The 18030-nt window shown below is 40.7% G+C and overlaps 2 protein-coding genes across 4 annotated transcripts in view; both read left to right on the forward strand.

Annotated features, from left to right (window-relative positions):
* The window catches only part of asic1b (acid-sensing (proton-gated) ion channel 1b), a 163353-nt gene extending 157854 nt beyond the window's left edge, over window positions 1–5499 (forward strand). For all 3 annotated transcript variants that reach the window (XM_032513334.1, XM_032513332.1, XM_032513333.1), the window contains 4 exons: window positions 2495–2586; window positions 2923–3002; window positions 3622–3723; window positions 4498–5499. In XM_032513334.1, coding sequence (XP_032369225.1) covers window positions 2495–2586; window positions 2923–3002; window positions 3622–3723; window positions 4498–4593 — 370 coding nt within the window. In that variant the 3' untranslated portion in view covers window positions 4594–5499. The remainder of the gene's footprint in view (window positions 1–2494; window positions 2587–2922; window positions 3003–3621; window positions 3724–4497) is intronic.
* A 4874-nt stretch (window positions 5500–10373) lies between these two features.
* The window catches only part of smarcd1 (SWI/SNF related BAF chromatin remodeling complex subunit D1), an 18930-nt gene continuing 11273 nt past the window's right edge, over window positions 10374–18030 (forward strand). Inside the window, exons 1-2 of the mRNA XM_032514169.1 lie at window positions 10374–10620; window positions 16172–16347. Of these exons, the coding sequence (XP_032370060.1) occupies window positions 10435–10620; window positions 16172–16347 (362 nt within the window). The 5' untranslated portion in view covers window positions 10374–10434. The remainder of the gene's footprint in view (window positions 10621–16171; window positions 16348–18030) is intronic.

Below are 18030 nucleotides of genomic sequence, written 5' to 3' on the forward strand. Positions count from 1 at the left end.
AGATAGATAGATAGATAGATAGATAGAGTGCTAAATACATCTTGAATTTATCAATGATTCTCTGTCAAGTCAGCAGAAGGATTCATGTAAAAGCAGCTGTAACAGTGACAGACAGACAGAACATGTCACTTATTAGTCTAAATGTGTTTTAACTTTTACTTGAATCTGCTGGAACGGGAACCTCAGCATCAAGGCCAAAAAGGCTCTATCAAGGATAGTGAAAGTGAGCAGCAGGATCTTGGGTGTACAGCAGAGTATCTGCTACCTGACCTGCTGAGCAGACAGGTCAGAGGAAGGCTGAAGCCATCCTGCCCGACAGCGCCTACCCCCTATACTCTGAATTTCAGATTTTGACTTCTGGAGCAAGGTACAGATCCCGCCCCTAATTATAAGATGTTAAGAGTAACAGGTACAAGCACTCCGTCATTCCCTTGCTGCACGGGAAATGTCTTGATACAAGATTGCATCATCATTGAAATGTTTAGCAACTTGCTATCTGTAGATGCTGTAACCTGTTAACTTGTTTTTTTCCACGGAGGTGAGGAAATTGAATAAAGAGCTTACATCACAGCTTGACTTGATTAATCAGCCAAGTATGGTCTGTTTCTTTGCCAAATATAATAAAAAAGATCCAAAGTAGTTCAAGGAATGAGGAGATGGTGCAATAATAGTTGAATCTTTCATCTATCATTCCGGGCAGAGCTGTTGAGGACAAGATAATTACACCACATGTAGTCAAAGTGTTGCAAAAACCTTTCACTTCTTCCTGCTGAAACCTTTTATTTAATACCCTGCAGACAGCTGTGAGTCCATCTAGTTCATGTTTTGACTGGCCATATTTCCAAGCAATGTCAGTGTGATCAGCATTAGCTGGGAGTGCTCTGGTATCTGGGCTGCACAGTGTTTAGTGGTGTGAAACTGAAGTCTGTGACAGTGGACTGTCTATCAACTGGGAACCACTAACACAGCGAGAGAGAGAGAGAGAGAGAGAGAGACAGAGAGAGAGAGACAGAGAGAGAGAAAGCTTTGTTGGCTGTTTGACCACAGCTTTGATCGGATATTCATTTGATCACAAAAAAAGCTTTGATCAGATATAGTGCAGGTTACTCACTGACAACACCTTACAATCAATCATTCAAACTGCAGGCAAGCACCTCAAAACAGGTGGGCCTACAAATCAGGAGATACCCCCAGAAAATAAAGAAGAAAAAAAACCTAGATCACCTGAGGGCCTGTTTTGACCTGGTATTAAAATCCAATCTGAGTGATCTGATCTACACGTGGACAGCTCTAGGTAAGTGTGTTCCCACCTGGCAGTAGAAGGTTTCTCCAAATGTGTCCTGAGTGACCACTTCCCTGCTCTTTATGCAAATAAACAATCATTTCTGTTTGCATACAGGCTGGTTGTATGCGAGTGTGTGCATAAATGTCAGTTGTTACTCTCACATACATACATTAGAAATGTGCGATGATGACTAACGTTAATGACAAAATGCTGCCCACAGTCTGTCTGTGTGCCGACATAATGATGTCTACTGGACTGACGGGATCTGTGCAGGAGAAAAAACGTTTTTACTAGAGTCTGTGTTCAGCTCTGAGGACCCTAAGATGTACACACTGCTTTAAGAATGTTGCCGCATGTGGCCACATGTTGCCCAAACCACCTCCGAATGTGGATGCAATCCTCAAAACGTTCTGAGAGCATTTTCACCTGTAAATTAGAGTTGTCCAATTGTGATCCAATCTCTCAGGTCGGATTTTAATTACCAGTTCAAAACAGGGCTTGACAGGGCTGTGGGTGCATGTAAAAAAAAAAAAAAGGTTGTGAACCACTGGCCTAAATATGACCTCTTCAGAAGAGGAACTAAGTATATGATGACTGTTATATGTTATGTGCTTTTAACAATTTTTTTGCAGTCAAACTGCAGGACCTGGAGTATATTTCCCCTCCCACACGCTCATTCTGTAATAGTACATCTCCATCTCTACGTTATCAGCTGTAATTTGCATTTTAACTTAGCCCTCAGCTTTACCAGAGTTTCCTTTGAAACTGACAGATCATCACTTGTCTTTACTTACATTTAAAGAGAAACTACAAATTCGAGTTATGGTTTTGATCTAAACTCCATTGGGTGTGAAGTCACTAGTTCAAGAATCAAAACTGTAGTCTGCTTTGCTGCCGGGCCTTTAAAATCACCCTCACAAATTTTCTTTCTGCTGAAGTCCTGCGTTTTAGAAAGTAACACAGCATGAAATCAAACAGCTGTCATTATGTCCCTTGTTTTCCTCAATGACCAGACCCACCAAGGGGAAATTAGCTACTGACGGCAGGATATTTGCTCAACTCGATTCATCTGCTCTGTTATCAGCAGGAAGTGGCAGACTCACCAATCATCCTCTCCGCCTGAGGACACTGATAAAAAAGTGTATAAAATACAAACTGAAACATTTGAATATGTGACTTAAGACTATGTGCTTTTCTCTCTGTTTACAGTGATAACATTATGGTTCTGGATATCTACTTTGAAGCGCTGAACTACGAAACCATTGAACAAAAGAAAGCCTACGAATTGGCAGGCCTTCTGGGTGAGTAACTGGCTGTCACGTATTTTCCTGGGAATTGATAATATGCAGAATGCAACATGACGGATGCCTTTTATCCAAAGTGACAGTAACGCTAGCGCTTGCATTTTTATAATAGGTGTTCAGGTCCCAGAAGACAGTCTCTTTAATCTATCAAGGCTTTTTAGCTACTTTTTTTTACTTTTACACATCATTGTTTTCTGTCACATTTCTCACCTTTAAGACCTTAAAAAAGATGAAAAGTATGTTTCAAAGCTGTTTCATGTGAATGAAAAGAGATGGACCTCCTCTCTGTTTTGTTTAAAAGTACAATTTGTGCTTTCTTGTTTGTCTTTTCAGGTGATATTGGAGGTCAGATGGGTCTCTTCATTGGAGCCAGCATCCTCACTATTCTCGAACTCTTTGACTATCTATATGAGGTAAAATATCTCCCATCAGCATCCGGAGCCTCTCCCTCACAACCAGTGTAATGTATTGTTCATGGAAAAGTGTACTGTTCTCCAGTATTATTGGAATTACCTGCTCACAAAATGGAGTTCTTCACACAATTTTACAATTTTACTGTCCACACAAGGACGTGTTTTAGTGAGCGTGACGAACACTGTGTCCCTCACAACCCAGCAGCCCATCTCTGTGCGACACACACACACACACACACACGCAACACAGCACAAGCAACGCTGAATACATTAACATTTTGTATGTATTATATTTTAAATTAGTCAGGATGTCTCTGTCCGTTCTCATTAGAGCAACTCTGTGTTGCATGCTTCCTCTACGCCTTCCCTTCTACCAACAATGCAGAAATCTTTTGTGCAGCACCTGTTCATGTGCAGGTTGGAGGAGGAAACATATTTATAGATGCATAAAATCAATCTCTATTGAATTTCACTTTGCCTAATCCTTTAACGCATCAAAGCATGTGGCCTTTAACCATGAAAAGATTTTTTTTATATAAATATACAGTATATATATGTAGTTTTTTTTAATATTTTTGATCCCATGAGGTTGGTAACAGGTGTTCTCGCGTATTTTCAGGTGATCAAGTATAAGCTGTGCCGATGCGCCAAGAAGAAACACAAAGGCCCCACCAACAATGACCGGGGAGCTGTGCTGAGCCTGGATGATGTAAAACGCCATGTCAGTAGGCTGCTGCTATGTACTTTCACTGTGTCAGACAGCATTTCTTTGACAGTGGCACACTCTCTTCTTTGTCTTCACTGGTCTCAGCTGCAGCCAGAGTGAAGGAAGATGTACCGGTGGCAGTGGTGGTGGTGGGGAAGAGTCAAGGAGTTGATGAAGAGATAGAGATGAAGGAAACTTGGAAGGGAAAGACTTCAGAGAGACAGGAAAGGAAGTGAAACTGTGATTGGGATGAGACAGAGAGAAAATTGAGAAAGAGAGGAAGAGAGAGGGGGAGAGAGAGAGAGAAGTAGGAAAGCGGAAAGTGGCTTGAATTTAATCTAAGCTGGTGGAAGGGACCATCAGGGACAGGTCGGAATTAGAGCTTTGGAGGGTGTGACAGCTCACTTATTTCAAAGTGTAAATGAAGCCAGTTCACTTTAATTGTAAGTCAGAGCCCTAGCTGAGAAAAAAGGGAAAGATGTGCTCCTCCTCTGATCTGCTATCCTGTTTCACTTAGTAGTCTTTCCAACCATTTTCTTTTTTATTATTCCATTGTTTCTTAGGGAACTTTTCTTCTTTCTTGCCTGGTTTGTTGCTCATATCATGTTTTTCTGGGAGATTTATGACTTTAAGGTTTTCTCCAACGCATGTTATTTTCTGGTTTTACACGGTGCAATGACTCCCCCTATGCACATTTGCCTCCCCTCTATCTCAATGCTTCTTCTCTTCTTCTCTGTTTTATCTTACTTGCCTTTTTTTATTTCCTCTCTCTCCCCATATTTCTCTTAGGCTCCTTGTGAGAACCTGCGTACACCATCAACATATCCTGGCAACATGCTACCTCATCACCCGGGCCAGGGCAACTTTGAAGACTTCACTTGCTGAGCAGATACCCATATGAAGCATCAAAGTGTGTGTTATGCAACCAAAGCCAACCATACAACAAGAACGAACCAGCACAGGGAGTGTGAGGAACTGATACGAAGTCTAACAGAGGCACTTTTTACATACAAAAGGAGTAAAGCGGACAAATCAAATACGACAAAGAACTGTCACCCGAGGCCAAGTTGGGAGGATATCCCAAACTTAAAAAATATCTGTCAATTTTCCAGAGAACGTTTCATGCAGCACTCTAAACTCTTCTATCTCTGTGTTTTCCTCTGGAATACTGCCGCAAAGGATGCTCATGAAGGAACCTTGCCAACACGGACCTCTCTTTCAAAAGACAAAAAATAAAATGTAAAAATAAACAAGGGAACATGTACAGCTATCTCACCATAGACAGCAGATCATAAAAAGAGCCCCCATGCCTTTAAATATCACAGCAACACACGATAGTTTCACACAACACTGGCCTGCTAGTGGGACAAATATTTATACTGCTTACTCCTCTGTAGATGTAGCAACATCTGTAACTGTTGCAACATTTCATAAAACAGCAGCTGGACTCTGTGTAGTTTGTACGAGAATGTATCTATGTTCACAATTGAGTGTAGTCGGGTGTGCAGGGAAATGTTCGGGGCTTGTGGTTACAGTGGTAGTGGTAGAGGTGCATCATCTACCATTTAAAATGTATTGGTGATGATTTCAGGTCTACTCATGTAAATGCATGCTTGTATTTGTCCAGTGCATGTTTTTTTCATTTCATATCTAACTTTTTCTTTTTATATACATATATATATAATATATATATATATATATATATATATATATATATATATATTATACTTACCAGTTGCCGAAAATGATATACAGGAAAAGGAAAATGATAACATCCTATATAGGTGGTGTGTGTGTTGGGTGTAGTGGTGTGTGTGTGTGTGTGTGTGTGTGTGTGTGTGTGCGTGTGTGCGTGTGTGCGCGCGTATTTGTTGACTGTGCCATGAATGAATGACCTGCACCTATTTTCATTTCTCATCTGTTGTTTTTTTCATTTCCACGTGTGCCCAACGAGTCGAGGAGTTTTCATTCAACTTCATCAAACTCTTGTCTCGACTGCAGGATGCTTTGAGGTGGTTTCTTTTTTTTCTCGGGGAGTTGATTGCTGAAATCCTTGGAGTTTTGTGGGGCTGTTAAAAAAACTTTCTGTATCTGTGTTCTAGTTGCAAAAGTCTTATTAAAGCACAATATCGCCAGTATGTAGAGGTGATGTAAAAGACAACGTACTATTCTTGATATATTGTCATATTATTAATATTGTGTTGATCCGACTGTTTTTCAGTTGTTTTTTTCTTTCATACGAAACATACTCGATATAGCCTGATAATCCTGTCTCCATCGTCCAGGTAATAGGCTGGTCTATTTAGTTATCAACGCATAAATGAAATGTAAATATCATTTTGGTTTTATTCTTATCAGTGAATTCCCTCTCTGAAACCTTTATTTGTCCGTTTGGTTGAGGTAAACAGAGGGAAAGCAATGTATTTTTCAAATCCAGATACTGTACAAATGTTTTTAATCACAAGTAGCTCTCAGAAAATCTGATTAAGCATTCTGTGCTTCATCTAAAGCATTTTGCCATCTCCATTTCTCCAATCAACATTTTAAGTTGTGTTTTGCTTCATACAACATTTTCAGCATTAAGGGTTTGGGGGCAGGAGCCTGGTATTAAACTAGATATTACTTATCTACTTCAACCTTTCATTTGTGCTGCAGTTTAACAGCTCCAAGCCACAACATTGCTGTTTTAGGCCCATACTCTTGAAATGTAATTATACAGTTTCTGCTGTTTTATGGCAAAATGATAGATGAGAAATATCCTGCACAGTCAATACAAGTTTTATCAAGATTTTAACAGCCAGCAGCCACACATTCTGGACAGCTTCTCTCGTATTCTTCTGTACATCTGGTGCTCCCAGCTGCCACACTTGTATTAGAAAAGTGGCTTGGTGATGCATGACAGTGTGAATATTAGAGCTCAGTTAAGCGCCCTCAAACATGGTCTGCCTTGAAATCATGGTTGATGGCTGCACATCAGACCACTTTTACCAGACACTAAGGGTTATTCTGGGACAGGGAGTTTACTTGGTTATTTTTTAATGATTTCTTTTAGTGGGGGAAACCAAACATCAACATTGTTCATCCAATGTGAGTGTGCATTCATTTTTTATTATTCAGAGGAGAAACCTCAGCTGGTAACCACGCATTAATATACAAGTGTTAAAGCTCCCGGGAACCTGCTCCATCATCTGAGGACGTTTTTCCCTGTTTTGAATGTCTAAAATATGATGTTGCCCCCTGATAGTTTTATCATTTTCTGTTGTACCTGCCAAGAAAACAAATTAATCCAAAAATAAAAGATGACGCTGTTCATTTCCTGCTGGTATATGTGTCTTTGTCTGAGTGACAGTCTTGCGACTCAGAAGATTGCAGGGGAGAGTCAAAATATAGGAGAGTTGCCTACCAGTGACAGAAATCCTGCAGAAGATGCTTGCTGCATCCTGATAAGGCTCTGGGGCAAAGCCGGTTGGGGTGTGTGTGAGGTGGCAAAACCAGTGGGTTTTCAGACAAATCTCTCCTAAAATTGTGGATTTTGAAAGATTTCCTGCAGTCTTTTGGTCTTAATTTAGCTTCACGTTTTGTAAGGAAAGAAAATCTTGGCCACCCTGTCTCTTCCTCTCTGAATGACATTAAATCATTGCCCTTATTTGGCTCCCTAACATGAAGACCACAGATGTCCGCTCCCTTCCTTGCTTTCACCTTGCTGGTTGACACACGGCCCATCTGAGGATAGTTCCCCAAACTGCCTGCCCTCCTTAAATGGTTGTAACACTCTCAGCTAATCCCCCCCCCCCCCAAGGCAGCTGTATGTGATGCTAAAGTCTAGTGCAGGGAACTTCTAATATTTGCTGTGATATTTTAATGAGACTTGTCGTGCACATGTTTTAACCCACATCTGCCAGTTTAATCATGCCTTCTGCTGTCACTGAACACCCAAGGTCTTTTTATCCTCCTAATCCTATTATCACACTGTATTATCTACATCAACATGGAGATTATGCTCTTGTTTTACAGTTTCTTAATGTGGTCACAGTGTTTTGTCATTTCTAATAACTACATTAACACAGAGAGTAAATATCACTGAGTCAAAATGAGTCCAGTTTTGCATACTGACAATACAATATACTGATGCACCAATGTATAATGGGTTAACTTTACCTAGCAACACCAAAGAGTTGTTTTGACCAAGTGTTAGGGTTATTTTTGGTAATGTTTTATATTAAGGTCTTTTATAAGCAGTAGTAGATAAGTAATAAGGACCTTATAACTCCTTATATGTTTATTAACTTTAGTATTGTATTAATGATGTATGAGTGTTAATAATAGCATCAAACATTGTTAGATTAAAAGACATTTACTGTATAAGCATTTATTAGCCATTCATTTGAACTATGCTTTTCACAGGTACCGGATCTAAAGCAAGACCAATGCCTTGTTAGGGTTAATAAATCCTCTATAGTGTGCTTATTAACAAATATTTCACATTTTACAACATTTACATAACTGCTTTAGTTACTAGTTCCTTTGCAGATTTATATTATTATCAAAAAATATAATCAATTTCTGGCCTGTATTTTTAATGGACAGCTGAAGACATGAAAGGGGAGAGAAGGGGGAATGACATGCAGCAAAGGGCCGCAGGTCGGAGTCCTGACTTCTAATCGTAGATTTGGCTACCCAGAAACAAGTTGTATAGATCAGCTCCACCTTTACCAACTGCATGTAAGTGATGCTTATTTACACAAAAAAATACACAAAAAAGTACACAAAAAAATAATAATAATTATAATCCAACAAAATATTTCTTCCAAAATAGGTCATTCTTCATTATGCAGAACCTATCTTTGGTACTTTAAGTATATTTGATATGAATGTAGTTTGTATCATATAGTAAGTTTTGTACCTTTTGAATGCAGGACTTTTGTAGTGTTTCTACACTGTGGTATACTTTTACTTCAGTAAAACTTCTGAAATATTTAATCCACCATTGCCCCAACAGTACTTTAAAACATAACACTCAAAACAACCAATTGTCTTGATTTTCTGTTTATTTCTATGTGTACTGGGTAATATTGACCCAAAATATGTGATTGTTAGTTGTGTTTTGTGTGTGTACAGAAATGAATTGAAGCTTCAGCTTGTCTCTGTGCTCTCACTCCTGCCAGCATGTCAGATGGGTCACATTTCTGGTATAAATTTATCCTAGAGATGTCTCAGTGCAATTAGGATGCTCATCCGTTTGTCATAGATAAGGCCGCAGCCCGGCTCCTCCGGGCTCTACTTTACATTCTGCTCGTTAAGAGGATTGATAATTACAGCACAGTCAAGCACTGAGAGAAGCTGTGTTATATTTTAGTCTTGAGTCTGCCTGATTTGTCCCTTCAAAGTATAAACCCTTATTGTTTAATATCCAGTCTGTCAGGGGGCTTGTAGAGGATAAACCTAATCACCTGCCATCTCACACACACAGGACTTAAAATCCTCTCTGGAGATTTGAAGCACAATGGAGCAAATCTGATACTTTTTGGTCTCATGAATGAAGATTTTACACCACCTTGTTCCAAAAAAAACAAACACATAATGTATCCCTCCTCCTCCCTCATATGCGCCGCACAAGCACACTCTGATCACACTCTGATCAAACATAAGCAGATGCAAACAGATGGCATGCCATGTTTGTACTGTTAGCCCATGCTAATTGGGGGGAAGCGTAATGACATCAAAGTTAGGAAACAATAAAGTATTTGAGTCTGTGGCTGCTTACAGGATGCCAGCCGCTGTGCTTTAAACTTGTTTACTTGTTAATTTAGAAACTACTTCAGAGGTTCACACATCCTCTCTCCAGATGAAACGTAATTATGATATGCACTCAAAGAAGGTCAACTAAAACTTTTCGTTCACTTAAACAACCATCCAGTATGGAGGTGCTGCGGTTGTGATTTATATCAGCTAATAATCAAGAAGGGAACTGATTTAATGCTGTATATATACTGTATATAAAAACTGTGATTTTTGTGATAACTCAGATCAAGAAAAGGAATTAAGCGAAAGGATGTGACTTTCAAGGTATTCAAGTTAATACAACAAAAGGTCCAAATAATATTTCTCTTATTTTATCAGGCCTTTTTGTGTGTTTGTTTACTACCTTTCAGCATTAAATAAATGAGTTACTGCAATGTTTTTGTTATCATATTTTATGTCCATTGATCGTTGCACAGGTTAAAATTCAGACTTTTATTTCATGATATTCGACGTGCAGTATATCCGTTTTGAGGTACACATTAGATCTGAATATGTTTAGATAAAGTGCACACAGCAGAGTAAAAAGATAAGATTTACTGGACGTATTATATACATATAACCATATTACACATAGTTATAAAGAAGCAATAAAATAAAACATTGAATTTTTTATTTGTTCAGTTACCCATTTTGATCATTAGTTTTTTATCCAGTTGATCATGTGATTTATTAAAAATATGATGTGCTTCATCATCAATAACTTACTATCTCACTGGTTTAGGGGTGTTATACTGTTTTAACTAATTTATATTATTTATATTATTTTTTGGACATCTTTTGACTTCCATTAATCCAGGACAGCTTTAGTGCAGTACCACAGATATCCAGCAGGTGTCACTTTTGAACCGTCATCAACATCTAAAACTCTGTTCTCGCTCTCGCGGTAGCTCCGTGCCTCCACTGGCGGCGACATTCAGAGAGGAGATGGCGGCCAGAGGGGGGTTTCAGTCGGCACCGACGGGAGGTGGTGGTGGAGCAATGGGACCTGGACCACCGGTACCGGGCGCAGGACCAGGCATGGGCCCCGGGACTCCTTCTGGAAGGATGGTACCGTCGTCGGCCGCGCAGAACCACATGTACCGCTCCCCGATGCCTGGGCCCGGGTACCCGGTGAGATATCACTCCATCTTTGCTGCTGACGCGTTAGCCAGTCCGCTAGAACAAAGCCTCTTACCGCTGCTTTGTCACTAGCGGCTAACGTTAACCATTGTGACCGGTGAGGGCCGCAACTCAATGTAGCTGGCAGCCCCGCTGAAAAGTTCCTCCACTTCAGAAACATTTTAACCGGCTACTTTGAGTGACTATCAGAGTTCGTTTGTTGTTTGAATTTGCTAACCCTCCCGCTCGCTTACGTTTAGTAAAGCTAGTTAGTCACGGTAGCTAATTAGCTTAGCCTGCTAACGTCGCTAGCTGTTGACTGTTTCTCAGTGTGCCTGCTAAAAGTCTTTGAGTAGTTTCTGAACAATATGATGAAGGGATCCTTTAATGTTAAACGTAGTACTTTAGAGAGTTCAAGCTTCCGTTGAACTCAAAAGTTAACTTAGCTTTGTAGTTCTGTTACGTTGCAAAGCCTGGTCCACGTTTGAATGAATTGGCTGCACGAAACCCCAGTCAATGCAAATTCTCACATAGAAAAGACTCAAACCAGGACCAGACTGTACCCTGTATGTTCAACTTCTAGTCCGTTGCATGTCTGCTGCTGTTTTCCACTCTGCAACGACTTCAACCTGCCTCAAACTTGTTGTTATAAACATACTCTTGTCACAGCGTAGGAATGCACATTCTTATTGCTAGCTAAGTTACAATTTGGATTTTTATGTATAACCAGCGTTTTGTGAAATTAGCAGGCAAAGATAGTTAATTTAGCTGAAATTCGTAATTGGAACGAGGAGCCAATCACAGCTTGAAAGGGGCGGTTCTTTATGCAGTGGGTGGGACTTAAAGTGTCGTGTAGCCCGCTAACCCACCGGTTTCCACCGGTTGCGTAACGGCTGCGGATTAGATTGCGGATCGGGCCGGATTTTTCTGTCCGAGCCCGCCCGTGTCCGACAAGCATTAAGATATTTATGTCCGAGCCCGAGCCCGACACAGTTAAAATCGCATTTGTTTCTCATAGGCTACTAATGACACATGTACGTTTTTGTGTGGAAAGCCGCTTTTATTAAGCAATTGTAGGAAGGCATTCGGAAATGTCAACAGATGAGCGCATCAATGCACACGGGGCAACAAGCCCTATTACCTACATAATAAGCTGTTTTAAATTCTAAATGTTCAATGCCTTATCGCGCTGATGTGACCGAGCCCGACCCGAACCCGAGCATCCTTTCTAAAAATCTGTCCGAACCCGGCCCGACCCGTCGGGTCCCGTCGGGCTCGGGTCGGGTATCCATCCTCTACTGCGGATCGGCTCCGCCGTCCGTCAACACCCACCCGGTCCGGATTTGTTGTTGAACTGCTGCGGCCAAGACTGACCGCCGAAGTCTCGAGGACCCTCGAGATCTCGTAAATTCGTGTTGAATAGAACCACAGAAGAATAAAGAGAAAACAACTCTGGGCTGTTTTCAAGGTGTAGTGCAGCGAAAAATGAGGCGCCCTGAGCACGTTCTATTTTATTTAGAAAATTAACCAGATGTTTTATTTGTTTCTGTGCTCGACTTCCTGTCCAGCAATATCTGCCGTGTGCTCGATACGCTGCGGAGCTCTCTGGCTGGGACGCAGCGGTTCCGCAGTCTGTGGAAATACACACATACCTGCTGCGGATTGGCTTCACTGTGTGACGGCTCCGTGCTCCGCTGTCAGGATTTGTTGCTGAACGGCTGCGGTCATGACTAACCCCCAAATTCTATGTGTAAGGGCTGCAGATCCGCTACTAACCAATATCCCCGGCAGTTTTGGAACGCTAATGCCATTACGTCCTCGTAACAGGCTTTAAATTGTACATACAAACATCCCTACATCCCTGTTGCCCTCCCTCCCACAGGGTTCGGGAAAAGCTTGATTTTCCAGCTCGTTTCATTAGTGGTGAAGGAGTTGCGAAGGCTAATGTTAGCAATGATAATGCTAAGTATAAGCCTTGTTCAACACCCCTCTTGTTGCACATGACATACGTCACAACCAAACGTTAGCGATTGGTTATGGAAGATCCAGAGTGGCTCTGGCCAGATCCAATAGTTTTAAACTTCAACAGTACCCGCCTTCAAGGAAGTTAACGCTTGTCAGTGGAGAGTGGCCAGACTTTCTGTACAGATGAAATGTACATTTCATCTGTACAGAAAGTCCAGGGCCAGGCTATCAATCCAGGGCCGGGCTATCATGTGATGGCCTCTGGACAAAATTTTTACTGGAGACTCAGCCTGCATGGTGAAAGAGACATATGTAATACATTGGATACATGCATTCAATCTAGAATAGCCACATATATAATTAGTTTAATTCCCGTTCCAAGTTAGCAGCGCGCTAAACCTGAAATAGCAGCTCGGCCAGAAGAAGTCTCTAGTTTGCCTGCTCTATGGACCGCACAGTGTGGAGGCCGTGACGATCATCTGTCTAATTTTAAATGCAGTTTTAACTCCGTAGAGGCTTAATGCACCGCTGATCAACTCAAATCAACGGGGCTTAGCCTTGAACGCTGTATCCAGTTGTTAAAATACATCCATGGGCGCTTCTCCCCTAAAATATATAAATGCGCTGTGTACAAAATAAGGTTTTTGCAAAGAAATCATTTAAACTACTAATAGTTTTTAGTTTTGTTGATGACATACAGACTGAATTTTACTTTATAGAAAATGATAGTTACTAATGGCTGTTGCACAATGTTTGAAATTATGTGATACGCTGAAAGGTTTGCCATTTTACTGATGTTCTATTTAGTCCACATGTTAAACTTGCTTGGACTAGGTACAAAATTTGATCAGCAAGTGTGTATTCAAACTCAAATGGAGCATGCTCAGTTTAACGTGTCATGTGCTTATGGCCAGGCAAAGCCGCCTGTATGAATTTTTTTTTCATTGAAGAAGTCTTTACTGTGCTGTCACATCTCTCTCAAGTGAGGGATTGGTTCCACTAACGCTGATGTGAATATATTAGAGATGGCGAACTAAAGCTTTGTGTACCAGTGAAGCTTTCAATCCAATTGTATCAACAACAAAAAAGGGTTGAGGACTCAACGCTTCAGAACTCTGAGGACATCTGGTGGTGAAAGTTAAGGATAGCATTGTGTCACAAACTTTCACATATACTAGTCATGAATGTCTTTGAGTCGAAGATGATACATTTTGAGTATGAAGTCATGGATAAATAAATATGACATAAATAATGAAGCTTATTTGGGACCTTGCATAAATAAAAATGTAATTGCCTTCTCCACACAAAAAAACAGTACAGTTAGGAATTGTCTTCTGTTTGCAAACAAATGCATCAATTTGGGAGGGAAACTTTCTTTTATAAACTCTCTACTTGCTATAAACTTGCAAGGCTATGAACGTCGTACTTGCTATAAACTTTCTACTGGCTACACACTTTCTATGAACTCTAATCGCTATAATAATCAAATCACTATAATAATCTCTCTATTCACTAACTACTGCAACAACCCACAAAGGCGTGCCCCATGTCGCACAACTTTAAAGCTTTGAATTCAACTTTGACGCAGTCACGTGGGCGTGTGAAACGAAGCTTTGGACATCACTGGTCAAGTTATTATTCCAAAACAAATCATGCTCAGATACAGATCTCCATAACAAATTGGTTTATGTCTTCAATACGTGCCTCAAAGTAGGGGGTTCACGGGTAACATTACAAGAATAAAAAAAAAATGTCACATCGGTCCACATCACTGCTGTATTTTTAACAATATCTTTTACATTTTTAATTCAAACAACGTCAAACTTGGTACTGCACTTACTCGTGCCCATAGCAAGACACCTGTTTGAAATCTATCGGACTAACGGTTCTAGTGATATGAGCATAGGACGGACGGACATTCCTGCAATGAACATATAGATATAGCGACTGATTTCACAGGTTTGGTCTTGTGACTGTACAACCCAAATGTTTGACTTTAAAATTGTTGGGGTTTTTATCTCTCTATGTGCTTCATCCATATGGAGAATACATTAAACATGGTTCAATTGTGTGTGTTTTTGTATTCAGTGCTATTGTACACTAAATGACACTTAATTTATAATATATCCACAGCAGTTGAAGTGTTTGCTGCTAAGCTACTGGCAACTTGAAATATGGTTTTGTGAAAGGATGTTACATATTTTTTCCCCATCGTCCTTGACTGCTTTGATTCAACAGTTTTTCACAACAGTCGAAAAGGCTTCATACTGTGAATACGGCAGAACTCCAGTTCTCACCTCAGTTAAACCAAGGTTGTTCTGATGTATAGTGTAAAGAGCACTAAATGATTGAAACACAGTCCCTATCTGCCCACACTGCAAGTTGTGTAAAAGGCAGAGTACATTTATCTAGGTTGTATTGTTGATATCTCAATGTCCGTCACTCTTCTTCCATTCCACCCTCCCCCTTATGCATAGAAGAATGTGTTTTGCCTTCATCTCGTTCATTTTTTGCACTGACATCTGAAGGGAAAGCTGCGACCAGTGATTGTCATTTATCTGCTTTTCTCACTTGCACTCATGCAGTCAAAGACACAAAGTCGTCTGTTTGAGTTCTTAGCGCTTGGCTTGGTGAGTAAGAGGGGAAGTTTCTTTATTGACTTGTTAGAAGGAGCTGACATAAAAATTGTTCCTACCTCTTGTAGGACCAAAACAGATGGATTTGTTGATCCAGCAGGGTTTGTATTTTCTGTGCAGTACAAAGGTGCTAATTATGAGCTATGCTATTTTTTTTTTTTTTACTCAATTCCAAAAATAGTTTTGGTTAATTGAGAAAAAAATATATTTACATAAAACACTGCTAATGTTTTGCTGCTCTATATTTATGTTGACATTTCCACATGGATCTGTTTGCAACAGTTTTAATTTGATGTGTTATAGGAAAAATAACATCACATTTAACAATATTCCAGTATCTATGTTTTTAAGGGGGGGAATTCCCCTTTCACATGCTTCACATAGGAGGGATTTATACACTTTAGGTGGGATATTACTTATGAGCTTAGTTACAGGTATTACTTGTGCTATTCGTACCTCAGATTGCCTCTCAGAACTACTTCAGAAGTATTTCTGATTCTGATTCTGATTGCTGTAATTGGTTGTCGCCTCCTCTCTTAGTAGTCATCTCTTTGATCTGCATCAGTGTCCTGTCTTTCTTTTGATGGACTCTTGCTCTATTCTTTGCCTGTACTGTCTCACCTGCTTCATATCTTTCTACTTCATAACAATTATGTTTAAAATTAATACAGTACATTTAATTTGATTTGCAAAACCACACCAAAATTCAAGCTCATATATAGATTGAAGTTAAAGGATGACAGGTTAACAGATAAGTGCAGAGCGATATTGAGTTAAACAGTTTTAGGCGGGGGAGCAGAAGGAATAGCTCCGTCAGCTGAGATAGTAAACTGTAACAGCTCCACTTCGCTCAGATGCTCTGGTTGGTGTAGCTCAGATTCCTGTGGTCTGAAACAAACCTGGGAATTTTGGGAAGTTTTATGGGGGAGGAAATAAATAAATTTCCTATATTTTCTACACAGAGACCAGGCATGCCTCCATCCAGCCGCATGACCCCACAGGGACCAGCCATGGGCCCCCCAGGATATGGCAACAGCCCAGTGTCTCGCCCTGTAATGCCTGGCGTGATGGACCCGTCTCGCAAGAGGCCCGCCCCCCAACAGATCCAGCAGGTTCAGCAGCAGAACCGCAACCAGCAGTGAGTTATCCTCCGTCATACAGAAGATCAATATAAGTGTCCAAAATACTTGAGGCATGGAAGAGTCATGCCGGCGAGGCGGAGCAATCTTCTTTTTTTTTTACCTGCTACACACACTCTATCTTTGTAGCCCTTGGTTTTGTGTCAGCTTCACTGTGTTTATATAGCATTTTGCCAAGATGTACACTACCGTTCAAAAGTTTGGGGTCACATTGAAATGTCCTTATTTTTGAAGGAAAAGCACTGTACTTTTCAATGAAGATAACTTTAAACTAGTCTTAACTTTGAAGAAATACACTCTATACATTGCTAATGTGGTAAATGACTATTCTAGCTGCAAATGTGTCTGGTTTTTGGTGCAATAGCTACATAGGTGTATAGAGGCCCATTTCCAGCAACTATCACTCGAGTGTTCTAATGGTACAATGTGTTTGCTCATTGGCTCAGAAGGCTAATTGATGATTAGAAAACCCTTGTGCAATCATGTTCACACATCTTAAAACAGTTTAGGTCATTACAGAAGCTACAAAACTGACCTTCCTTTGAGCAGATTGAGTTTCTGGAGCATCACATTTGTGGGGTCAATAAACGCTCAAAATGGCCAGAAAAAGAGAACTTTCATCTGAAACTCGACAGTCTATTATGTCCTTAGAAATGAGGCTATTCCATGCGAGACATTGCTAGAAATTGAAGATTTCCTACAACGGTGTGTACTACTCCCTTCAGAGGACAGCACAAACAGGCTCTAACCAGAGTAGAAAAGAAGTGGGAGGCCGCTTGCACAACTGAGCAAGAAATAAGTCATTAGAGTCTCTAGTTTGAGAAACAGACGCTACAGGTCCCAACTGGCATCTTCATTAAATAGTACCCGCAAAACACCAGTGTCAACATCTACAGTGAAGAGGCGGCTGCGGGATTCTGGGCTTCAGGGCAGAGTGGCAAAGAAAAAGCCATATCTGAGACTGGCAAAAAAAGATTAAGATGGGCAAAAGAACACAGACATGGCAGAGGAAGACTGGAAAAAAAGTGTGTGGACGGATGAATCCAAGTTTGAGGTGTTTGGATCACAAAGAAGAACGTTGTGAGAGCGCAGAACAAATGAAAAGATGCTGGAAGAATGCCTGAGCCATCTGTTAAGCATGGTGGAGGTATATGATGGTCTGGGGTTGCTTTGGTGCTGGTAAGGTGGGAGATTTGTACAGGGAAAAGGGATTCTGAATAAGGAAGGCTATCACTCCATTTTGCAACGCCATGCCATACCCAGTGGACAGCGCTTGATTGGAGCCAATTTCATCCTACAACAGGACAATGACCCTAAACACACCTCAAATGTGCAAGAACTATTTAGAGCAGAAGCAGGCAGCTGGTATTCTATCGGTAATGGAGTGGCCAGAGCAGTCACAGATCTGCACCCATGTGACTGTTGTGGGAGCAGCTTGACCGTATGGTACGCAGAAGTGCCCATCCAACCAATCCAACTTGTGGGAGCCGCTTCTGGAAGCGTGGGGTGCAATGTCTCCGATACCTCAACAAATTAACAGCTAGAATGCCAAAGGTCTGCAATGCTGTAATTGCTGCAATTGGAGGATTCTTTGACGAAAGCAAAGTTTGATGTAAAAAAAAATCTTATTTCTAACCTTGTCAATGTCTTGACTCTATTTTCTATTCATTTCACAACGTATG

Source organism: Etheostoma spectabile, chromosome 4 (genome assembly GCF_008692095.1).
Source record: "Etheostoma spectabile isolate EspeVRDwgs_2016 chromosome 4, UIUC_Espe_1.0, whole genome shotgun sequence".
NCBI lineage: Eukaryota > Metazoa > Chordata > Actinopteri > Perciformes > Percidae > Etheostoma > Etheostoma spectabile.